The 11,461-nt window shown below is 57.2% G+C and overlaps 1 protein-coding gene across 2 annotated transcripts in view; it reads left to right on the top strand.

The window, feature by feature from the left end:
- Window positions 1–75: 75 nt before the first annotated feature.
- The window catches only part of APCDD1L (APC down-regulated 1 like), a 50,440-nt gene continuing 39,054 nt past the window's right edge, over window positions 76–11,461 (top strand). For both annotated transcript variants that reach the window (XM_082743089.1, XM_082743087.1), the window contains exon 1: window positions 76–784. In XM_082743089.1, coding sequence (XP_082599215.1) covers window positions 736–784 — 49 coding nt within the window. In that variant the 5' untranslated portion in view covers window positions 76–735. The remainder of the gene's footprint in view (window positions 785–11,461) is intronic.

The following is an 11,461-nucleotide window of genomic DNA, read 5'->3' as shown; positions in this document are numbered from 1 at the left end:
GAAGGGGGGTGGCTGGAGGAGGAGCTGGGCTGGGGGAAGGGAACCCGCCCTGGTCCTCCACACTGTGTGCCGAGATGATCTCTGGAGCAGGACGTGCTAATTACAGGGAGGCCGCTGGCTGCGGGGCGCCCGGGTTGGCCACTTTCACTGTGTTCCTGCGCTTACCAGGCTCCAAGTTGAGGAAACTTTTCTAAGAGTATCTGAACCGCCTGACTAAAACATTGGGGGTCCTGGGACCCAGCGGGGCCGAGAAGAGCCTCCCAGCAACCCCTCGCCCTTCCAGGGATTCGCCTGTGGCTAGGGGTGCTCTTTGGCTGTAGACGCACGCAGGGCTCTGGCTCGGCCTGGGCAAGAGTTTGAGGGAGGCCTCTGGGCTCACTGCGAAGACTTTGGGGGAGGCGAGGACAGAGGACGGAGAGGGTCGGCTGGGGGCTCCGAATGGCAGGAGGAGCCTTGCCAGAGGGCTGGGCGCGCGGCGGGGGTATGCGCGCAACGCCTGGGGCTGTCTCCACCTCTTCTGGCAAGTTGGACCTATGAGTGCGCAGCTCGACTTACAACTGGGAACAGCCTGGGCGGGTGAGCGCGTGTGAGCGCCGAGGGGGGCTCAGGACCCTTACAACTTCTTCTCGGGACCCCGCCGTAAGGCCAGCGTCCGCCGCAGGAGAACTCCGCGCGCGCCTCCTCTCCATAACAGCGGAGGCGTCCCGGGGGGGCCGTCCTGCCAGCCCGGACAGGATGCCCACAGCCATGCTCCCCTACGCCTGCGTCCTGGTGCTTTTGGGAGGTAGGTGCTGCCCTCCCTCCCTCCACCGGCTCGCTGCCCGCTGCCCGAGTTCGGAAGGGAGGGAGCTCGCCGTCGGATGTTACTGGGAAGCCCGAGGGGACTGCTGTGTGGGCCTGTGGGCTGGGCAGGTGATGCTGCGCTCTGCGCGCTCTTGGGGGGGGGGCGCTCTTCTCTGGCCTCACCTGGCGTGCGCCTACAGCACCTCCAGGGTCCTGCACCACCGGGCAGTGCTCCGCGCTGTGCGCCTATGGGGGCCTGGTCTCCAGGCGCCTGGGGCAACCCCTTGTGCCAGGCCCCGGGGGGAGGGTGGGCTGGGGCCTCCAAGGAGACGCAGGAGGATCCCAGGCCCACTGAGCAGCCCAGTGGCAAGTTCTGAGCCCCGGATCCCTTAGCCCAGAGCTGCAGGTTCGGTCTCGTCCACTGAATCCCGAAGCTGTGGGTGCTCAGGGTCTGTGCCCTGCAGCCGAGCTTGGAGCGTGCAGTGCCCCTGAGCCCATGCTGCTGTCCAGTGAGCCTGATGGCGTGGAGGGAGGGCAGCCAGAGGACCCCCGGGAGAGGAGGCAGTGCCTTCTCCAGGACTAACTGCTCTCCTGCTGGCCCTCTGTAGGGCATGGGCATGGACAAAACTCTCTGCAAGTGCCACCTGACCACGGTGTGTCACCATTAGCCAAAAGGACAATAACAACCATAGCCGTGGAAGGGTGTACAGCCCTGGGCTCAGCCCCGAGCACCCTCACATGGTTCAGGATTAAGAATTCTGGCCCTGGAGTCAGAGCACCCGGCTCAGAACCCAGATCACCTTCAACCTGCGTGGCCTCGGGCAGGCATGTCCATTAGCTGTCTTAGCTTCAACCTTCCAATCAGTCCAGTGGGCTTACAGAATCGCCCCTTCACCTAGGACTGCTGTGAGGTCCGCAGGGAAGCACTAAGCGCACTGTCTGCACCAGGGAAGTACTCAGTGAGGGGCAGCCGGTGGGATGGGGCTGTTGGCTCCCACCAGGCTCCCTGCTCCATGTCTAGGCGCGTCTGCTCTACCCACAGGAGCTCATCAGCTACGCTCTTTGCTTCCCAACCCCCAATTTCTAAGCAGGATATTTGAAGAAGAGACGAGGCGCCTGCGGGAAGGTCAAGGGAGGGCTGGGCTAGCAGTGCGAGACCCTCACAGCGATACCCACGACACCCAGCCACCGGAAGGGGCTCCTTTGCCTCCTGCCGGGGCTGGAAGGGAGCTTCCCACAGCTACCCTGTGCCTTGGAGTCCGCCATCAGTGCAAAACCAGGCCGGGCCACCCTGCTGGTCCCCCGAGGGGCGGAGGGAGCAGGCGAGGACAGAGGGCAGGGTGAGAGCTGTGCACGGAGGTCCCGCACTTTCCTCTGGATACGGAGGTGGGACGAGGGCAGGGAGGAAGCCCTCCACCTCCCTGGCACGGTGCCATGGACAGCAATAGGGCCGAACACCCCAGAAACCTTCGGTCTTGGTCACAGCACAGGGCTGTTGTCTTTGGCAGGCCCCGAAGTCTCGTCATGCCAATGAAACCACCGGAGGTCTCGCATCGCGGCTTGCTCTTGGGGAGCGCCGCCGCTTCTCTCCCTGGCGACTTTTCGCCACAGCAAGTGCCACAGAGGCCACAAGAGAGACGCCGGGGTGGGGGGGGGCGGTGGCCCCGGGTGGGCAGACGGAGGCCCCTCCATAGCCCGCCGCTCCTCGAGGCAGACACAGACCCTAGAGAGGGGAAGGGTCCCATGCGGGGGGCTTCACACTCCCTGCTCCCGACTCGGGCACCCTTCCCCACTGGACGCTTTTCTTCCAAAGTTCTCTCCTCCACTGGCTGCATCGCCACACACCAGATCCTTTTGCTTTCGTGAAAGAAAACAGAACCCACTTCATCCTTGAGATGCTTACATAATCTCAGTACCTGAGCTGGGGCATGCCCGAACATCAGGTCTGCAGTTGTGCGGATGCGGTATAGGGTGGCACACGAGCAGCCCCCCACCCCCCAGTGAGTTCCTACTGAGCACACACACACACACACACACACACACGGCTTCTCAACCTCAGCACAACTGATAACCAAGATCCAGCCCGTCCTCTGCCGTGGAAGCCGGCCTGTGCCCTGTACGATGTTCTACAGCATCCCTGACCCCTCCCCTACCAGAGGCCAGCAGCAGCATCTTCCCAGTTATGACACCGCCCTGGTGTCCCCTGGGGCCGGGGGTAGGTTGGAAAGGGGGCAGGGGCAAAACCACCTCTGATGGAGACCCACTGGGGTGGCGAGAGCCAACTCAACTGGTAGCTTTTCCAATGATTGTCAAAATCACCGGGTCAGATGAATTTTTGTTATTTTTGCTCTAAGCAATCAGGAAATCAAAGGCACAGTGAGGCCCCAAGAAAAACAACACAGCTTAGGTAGTTTCTAATTTGGACGCTGATTTCTCCCTCCCTCTTGTCTCTGAAAATGTCCTCCTCGGGGGATGACGGGAGCGGGGCCGTGGGTCGCGGTTAGCTCCCGCCGCAGCAGACCATCCCCCAGGCCCCACGGTGCCAGACGCATCCTGTGCCAGGTCGCCAGCCTCTGGCTTGGGTTCGCTCCACAGCAATTTCTGGCTTTTAAAAATCTCCTTACTCAACAAGTTATGCTTGAGGGGGAAGAAATGAAAAAAAAAAAAAAACCCACAGCTTCTTTTTCTTTTTCTCCCCCCCCCCTCATTTGTATTTCTTTTTGCTAATTTCAGTCGTGCTTTTATCTCGAGCCTAGACTTGGGGATGGCAAGTTATCATTTCGAGCCAGATTAACTAGCACCGAGGGACAGGCTATTCCAATATAAATGAGTCGTTGACGTGGGGCTCCATTTCGAAACCGGGAATAAAAACTGGGAAGAGAATGGACTTTAATGGGCTCATCCGAAAATCAAATGTGAATAAAGAACGGTAATTGAATTAGTTATTCAAAACAAAGAAAATTGCCATCGGAAACTTTCCCTTGCTGGGGACGGGTCATGGTGGCTGTTTGCTTATCTCCTGACCAGGGCTCTAATCTCCAAATTCCAAATAACCAGCTCAAGGCAAATAGAGCCACTTCCTTAATTTCAAAACCATCTGGATGGCAGACCTGTTAGAAGCCACACATGAAGAAACACTTGGGCAATGTACTGGAAGTTAACTATGTTAATGAAAGCTTCAAGCCAGAATGAGCCCCTGATAAAACCTTCCAAGACACACAGCTTTCACCACCAGAGCCGCCCTGGGAAATGAAGATCAGTAGCCCCGTGCAAAGGAAGGGAGGGCACGGAAATCAGTTTGAACTTGAGGACAACAGAGCCGAGCTGGGGGGAGACTAGGGGAAGACCTAAATTCTGAAGCTGGCACCGGGGGGTGGCTGTGAATTGTGATCAGGGGGTTGGTGCAGTGGTTCCTTAAACCAGATTGGCTTTCAGGATCCATCTGTGCAAAGCCGGTCCCCTGTCCTCCTGGGAGAGTCAGAGAATTTCCAAAAGGCCCTGATACAGGAAACCGTACATGCTAGTAAGTGAGCTGCAGAGCAAGGTCGGGTGTGAGGGTGTCAGAGCGACCGGCGTGTCCCAGACAATGTCAGACCTCCCAGGGGGAGGGCCAGCCTGGGGTCTCGCAAGGGCAGGGGACGGAGGGACAGGACTGCTGTGGAACCACGACCTCCACCTGCACGCCCTGAGGCTGGCTGGGCGGGGCTAAGTCCCCTGCGGCTGTGTGTGTGCTCGGGGGAGCCTGAGAGCAGCATGTTGGGAAGTGGGCGGACCCAGTTCCCGTCCTAGCTCTGTCACCGTCCCCTTCTCCCCACTCCATCCCCACCAGTGAGTTGGGAAGAGTGACTGGTGTAGCCTCAAGCTGTGCTAGAAGGGTTCCGTGATACGATCTGGGGTCAGGGCTTGATGGAGACCCTGGTGAACCCTCCGAGCTCCTACCAGACCCTGCACGAAACTCGCCAGCACACCCTCCCCCACCCCCACGGAGGGGAGAGGCAGGCCCCTGCTCTGGTCGCCGGTCCAACCTGCGTTTGCCTGAGTCTCTTAATGTCCATCTCCTTCCCACTGTGCTGTCCTGGGTGTCCCCAAGACACCGTGGCTGCTGGAATGGTACCGACCACTGTGACAAAATGAGACATTGCTCGCCTTTAGGGGTGAGGCAGGCTCAGCTGTCCTTGTGCGCTGCCTCCTATGATCCTGAAGCCTCGGCCGCCGTCCCCGGTCCCCTTCTCTGTGGAATGGGAACTCGGGCAGCACGTACTGACGGTGTCGGGTGAGGCCAGTGCTGAGCCCACGGGAGGCTCGGCTCAGCGGCCCGGCCCTGGGTGTCTCGCTGTCTACGCGTCACCTGCTGGGAGGCGGCGCTGAAGACAGGATCAAAGGAAGCAGCTCCCTGTCCTCATGGAAGTCTGAGTCAAATGGGTGACGAGATCCTCAATGAGCGAGCCGTGATGGGAGTGGCGAGCGCCGCACAGAGTGTGTCCAAGGGCGTCTAGCCGAGGCTGGGAGGTGACGTGGCAGGTGAAGCCTGACGAAAGAGCAAGGGTTAGCTGGAGGAGGAGGAACAGCATCGGGGCAGAGGGACCAGCAGGTGCAAAGGCCTAGGTGTGGAAGAATCCGTGTCGTGGGGGGGACCACGGAGGAGGCCCCTGGGGCTGGAGAGAGGAGAGGGAGGGGCGGGGGCAGATGTGAGCGCAGAGGTGATCAGGGTCCGTCACGGAGGACCCTGGGGGCCTCGGGAAGGAGCTGCGTTTTGTGTCAAGGGCAGTGAAGCGTCCACTGAAGGCTTTTTGGCAGCGGAGGAATGGGATGGCTCCAGAATGAGCGAGTTTCCCATCACCGGAGGCATCCAAGAGCAAACCGAATGATGTGGGGGGCAGTGCTGATAGGAAGTTGCCTAGACTTGCTTCCATCCCCGGACGTCCCTGAGTAAAAGGAGCCCCACCACCCTCCTTGCACAGGACACAGGCTTTCGACTATTGTTTCTGGCCCCCCACAGATCCAGATCCCCAAATCCAGAGCCTGGTGGTAATGCTAGGAAGGGGGGTGGGCTTCACTGCCCAGTGGCCCACATGTCCCCCAGGCCCACGTTCCACGTGGCACCCGTGTCAGCCACAGGACCCATGGAGGCAGTCGTGGTGTGACCCCCCGCTTACGAGGCTCCCGGGGTGAGGACCGGTGGGACACACAGCCCCTCCCCAGCCACCGCTGCTTGGTCATCGCTCTGGCTCCCATTCTTCACCTCCTCTCTACCCCGTTGCTGATGCATCTAGTGGCGGCTCTCAGCCCCTTCCGGGGCACACTGAGGTTTAAAGTGCTCCCATTCGGGGGTGCCTGGGTGGCTCAGTGGGTTAAAGCCTCTGCCTTCCGCTCAGGTCATGATCTCAGGGTCCTGGGATCGAGCCCCACATCGGGCTCTCTGCTCGGCAGGGAGCCTGCTTCCTCCTCTCTCTCTGCCTGCCTCTCTGCCTACTTGTGATCTCTGTCTGTCAAATACATAAATTAAATCTTAAAAAAAAAAAAAGTGCTCCCATTCTGTCAAGATGTAGGGTGGAGGAAAACGTCCCGATGGCATCACTCAGGAAGTGTGGGACTCGGTCTCAGCCGCACCCTCCGTCCAGCGCAGCCGTGGTCCCCCCTTATCCCTCTTCTCTCCTCCCCTTCGGGTGCTCCTCGGCCCCAGGTGACCTCACCTCCACGCGTGTCACAGACCAACTTTCTCCCCCTCGGAGAAGACTGTGGTCTCTAGCTACCACCATGACGCAGTCACATGAAGTCCTTTCTACTGCCCTCTCCACACACACACAGGCTGTTCCTCCTGCTTACAACTCTGTTCCCTTCCCCCAGCCTTCCTGTCACCTGCTCATCTGGGTATAAATCACTAACAGTGGAATTGCCACAGCAGAACGTGTGTGACATTCTTGCACTGGGCTTCCTTCCCAATGGGTTGCCCCAGTCCACACTCTGCACAGACAGCCCATGGGAGCGCCAGTTTCCGCCCTGGCCAACCCTGGTCATTATCATTCTTTAAGAATCTTGCAGGCAGTAATGCTTGGTTGTTTAGGTTTGCAATCCTTTGATTACAAGCAGACAGGAACATCTAATTGTATTTTTATGGACTCCTTTTATTGATTTCCTTAGGGTCTCTCTGGTCATGTCCTTTGCCCATTTTTGTATTGGACCTCTGAAAAAAAATCTTCTTGTTGATTTGTTGGTGCTCTTTATATATAGAAGATCAACTGTGTCCTGTGGATATCGCAGTTTTTTTCAGGCTAGCATTTGTCCTCCCAAGCTTTCCACCTCCTTCTCACACACAGCAGCACACATCACCAGCTAAGTGCGCATGTTTCCCCAGAGGCGAGACTCGATGGTCGGGTATTCTTACCATAACTGACCACACATTGAGTGTTGTGCGAGAGAGAGGCAGAGAGACAGAGAGACTGACTTTCACTGCAGAGAGGAGCACAACTCAAGTGCTGTGCCAAGGGCACCGGATGCTTTCCCTGCTTTGATTCTCATGACCCCCTCCTCACCCAGTGTGATGGGCATATTTTATGGAAGACAGAGATACCTAGGGCCACCCGGCAGCAAGCCCAGGGCCCAGACTCATGGGCCACGGAGCTTCGTGCCTCAACTGCCCCCTGCCAGTGATGGTCCAACTCCAAGCCCAGGCAAGGGCTTCCCTGCCCTGTTGCCCCCCATCAAAGAGCCAGGGTTGGGTACCAAGTCTGGGCACCGAGAGATGTGCTCGCCTGAGGCATCTGGGCTGGTGGTTTCTCATGTAGGGAGCACGGAGCAGAGAGGCATGCTGGCTAATCCGAGAGTCGTGGAAGCAGGAAGGACCCTGCCTGTCCATCTGCAAAGATGGCAGAGTGTGCTGGGCTCTGGAAGCCCCTTCCCACATTCAAACTCCAGCTGCTCCCTGACTTGCTAATTATTTGATCCTTCTTGCCTCAGTTTCCTCCTTTGCATAATCACACCTACACAGGGGGTTGCTGTGAGGAGTCAGTGAGACTGTCCGGGGGGAAATGTCAGCACAGTGCTTTGTGGGGGTCACTCCCCCCATCACCAAGAGATAGGACACTGCCTGCCCGTTCCAGCCTTGGGAGCAAGCTACTGGTTCTTCCTGATAGCTGCAAGGCATTCTGGGACAAAAGGAGCATGGCTGGGGCGGTGGGGCGGGGCAGGGCAGGGAGGAAGGATCCAAGATGACGGCTGGACAGGGTCAGAGGTGGGTAGGCGTGCGTAGCACGGGTAGGGAGGTCAGAAGCCCCCGCGTAGCTTCCGCTGTTTGCTGGCAATCCGTGGCCTTCCTTGACTTCAGATGCGCCCCTCCTGTGTCTGCCTGTCCCCGTCTATCTGAGCCTCTTCACCCCTTCCTGGAAGGAACCCGGTCACCTTGGACGAGGGCACCCTCATCACACACGCAGGGCCTCTTCTTAACTAGTTACATCCGTAATGACCCTATTTCTAAATAAGGTCATGTCTTGAGGTACTGGGGGTTAGGACTTGAATATATTGGGTGGGAGGGAGGCGAATCAGCCCCCGACACCTCGTGTTGTACGTGAAGGACCCACTGGTGGGTGGATGGCAGCGGGCGTTTCTGGGAAGTGGAGGTTCTAGAAGTTACATGATGAGCCTGCAGCTGAGAGTGTGCGGGGCAGGGGGCGGAGGGGGGCATGTCAAGCCTCACCCAGGGACCCAGGGAGGGAAGGGAGGCCAGGAGACCGAAACCGAAATATTCCACCATTAGGCAATGGCCTGCGTAAATTGTGAGGGAAAATCCCCCACAAAGAGTTCCATGTCACAAAAAACACTGGGTGATATGGAAGATATTTCTGACATCACGTTAGAACAAAACCACAGTGTCTGTAGCTTTGATCTTGGTTTTATGTGCCTTGGCAGGGCCCCCCTATTCTGTAAAAATGAACTAGAAGGGCGCACCCAGGTGGCTCAGTCGGTTAAGCGGCCCACTCTTGATTTCTGCTCAGGTCACGATCTCTGGCTCAGGTCATGATGGAGCCCGGTGTCCGTGAGGTGGGGTCCCTCACCATCGCCAGGGAGAGTCGCTGTGCTACTTGTTGGTCCCTTGGCCCCGAGGAATCCCCGCTCCCAGACCCCCTTCTTGGGTCCTCTTGGCTTGAAGCAAAATGCATTGGACAAACGCCCCATTTGGCGAACAGCGAGATCCCCCCATTGGCTCTCATCCTGGAGGACGTGGCGGTCAAGGAACCTCCCCTCCGGCTGGCCAGAGTCTCAGGCTGGGCAAGTCGGGTACTTGCTCCAGGACCTTGAATCTTGGTGCCATGACTGGAAGCTTGAGTGGGTCATGCCCGCCGAGGGGGTCTCCGAGGCACCACAGAGTCGTTCCCACCAACTGGATTCCCGGGGCAGCCCCCATGCCCTTTGAAAGGGCTCCGTTTCAGTTTGCGTGAGTCCGGCGTGGTCTCTGTTGCTGACGACCACAGCACCTACCCAAAGCCTCCGGAGCCCACTTTGAGTTAGCTAAGTGCTGTCCACACTCTGGTCCTCTGCTGTTGGCCATCCCCAGAGCTCGGTGTGCATTACAAAATCTGAGTTACCATCCCCCAGTCTCAGTGTTAAGTTATATGGAGAAGGGGAAGAAAAGCATTAGCTCACACCCAACCCCACTCTTTCCAAAAAAAAAAAAAAAGGCATAAAAACAGAGAGCAAGACACGGATATATTTAGCTTGGAATCACCAGTGACCACAGTAAAACTAAATTACTTGTTCTTTGAAATATACAATTAGAGTTGTTTTAACATGTGTTTTTGGTGGTTGGGTGTGGTTTCTAGATAGTTTGAAACTTAAGTCTACTGTTTAGCCCATCAGCTTTATCCAAGGCTGTCGGGCTCTGATTTCCTCAGCAGCGACCCGCAGTTACTGAAATGAAAACCAGCTTGCCCGTGATTAGGAGTGCCGGGCATCTTACAGCGATTGACGTTCAGGCTCGTTTGCCCTTCTGTGGTCTTCCAAGACTTCTGCATCTGCCTTTTACAAAAAGGATCGACTTAAAGTAACCACTGAAAGCAGAGAAGGTAAACATTGATACCTCAGAGAAGGTAACAACTTGGTGACCGAGTGACAGCGGCCCCACCCCAAGCGTTCAGGGACTGTAAGTGCCTGCTCAGGGCAGTTCAGAAACCGTAGCTCCGATGCTGACGGTGCAGGGGACCGCCTGACTTCCTGAAACGTCGGCGTGCCCGGGTACAGGCGAAGGGCTAAGTCCATTCCTATCCAGCGCAACCATTATTGCTTCCATTATTACATTCATTATTCCCTGGGCGGGAAGACAGGTAGGGGCCCTGAGCCCCATCCCCGGCCCCACATCCTGTAAGGGCTTCGCAGAGGACCCAGATTCACCTTGGCTCTTGCACATTCATCACCAGAGAGATCCTCCAAGTGTCTAGGCTGGGCTGCTGGAGTTCATGACTAACAGGTGAAACATACTCCCTGTTTATACAGATAAATTGCCCAGAAGGTTCTTTTCTTTTTTTATATCCCACTTAAGTACAAAGACAAATTTCTCTCTCTCCCTCCTCCAGAGTCTAATTTGGGAACTCAAAGGAATGACCATGTAGGTACTGGGTGTTCAGGTAACGTCCCGCAACTTCGACTCAGTGGTGGAAATAACTCTCCGTTCAAATACTCTGTTCCCTCCACAGGGCACTCAGGGGCGCGCGCTCTCCACCCTGGGGCAGGGTGCCGTGACCGTGAACAAGATGGGCCTGTGTGGCCCTCGGGGGGTCCACAATCTAGTTGGGTGCTGGGGTTGGCGCGGGGAGGGGGACACAGTCATTAAATCAGAAAACAGACGAGAAAATGACCAGTGGAGACATCTCTACGAAACGGAGAAAAGCAAGGAGGTGGTGCGATTGCAGGGGAGGGGGAGCTTCCAGATGAGGCGTCCCTGGAAGGAGGTGACTTTGAGGCTCACTCCAAAAAGACAAAATGTCAAGAAGTCGACCCCAGCAGGAGAGGAGGCCTTAAGGCAGAAGGCACTTCGGGCGGTTTAAGGAACGGGAGGAAAATCAGAACAGCCCGCATGGGAGAGGGTGATGGAGACAAGTCAGAAAGGTGGGCGGGCCCACTCGTGTGGGAGTGGACGGCCTCTGACAAGGTTGTGGTCAAGTCCAGTGGCAAGTTTAGGGGCTCAAAAAGGCTGTCCCTTTGCTGGATGGAGAATGGATCGCTGGGGGACAGCAAGGAAGGCGGGGCTGCAGGGGCAGAGACGGACAGAGGTAGGACGATCTCCAAACAAAAGCAAAGGCCGGACACCAGGACTTGTCCCTGGATTGGATGTGGGGGGTCGTGTGAATGTCCTGGGGCTGCCGGAACAAGGTACTACCAACTAGGGGGCTTAAAACAACAGAAATGTATTCGTTCCTATTCTGGAGGCTGGAAGTCCCAAAGTCAAGGTCTCAGCAGGGCTGTGCTCCCGCCAGAGGCTCCCAGGAGGCTCCTTCCTCACCTCCTCCAGCTTCTGATTATTCCAAGCATTGCTCGGCGTGTGGCCATGTCCTTGCGATCTCCGCCTCTGTCTTCCCACGGCATCGTTCCCTGTGTCTTCTGGGTCTGTGTCCAAATCCCTGTCTTCTTCTCAGGACACCAGCTATAGGGCCCACCCTCAGCCAGCATGACATCATCATAGCTTGAT

This window comes from Mustela nivalis (assembly GCF_964662115.1).
Source record: "Mustela nivalis genome assembly, chromosome: 8".
Taxonomy (NCBI): domain Eukaryota; kingdom Metazoa; phylum Chordata; class Mammalia; order Carnivora; family Mustelidae; genus Mustela; species Mustela nivalis.
Note: the sequence above shows the minus strand (reverse complement) of the source record. Positions and strands in the feature narration are given on the sequence as shown.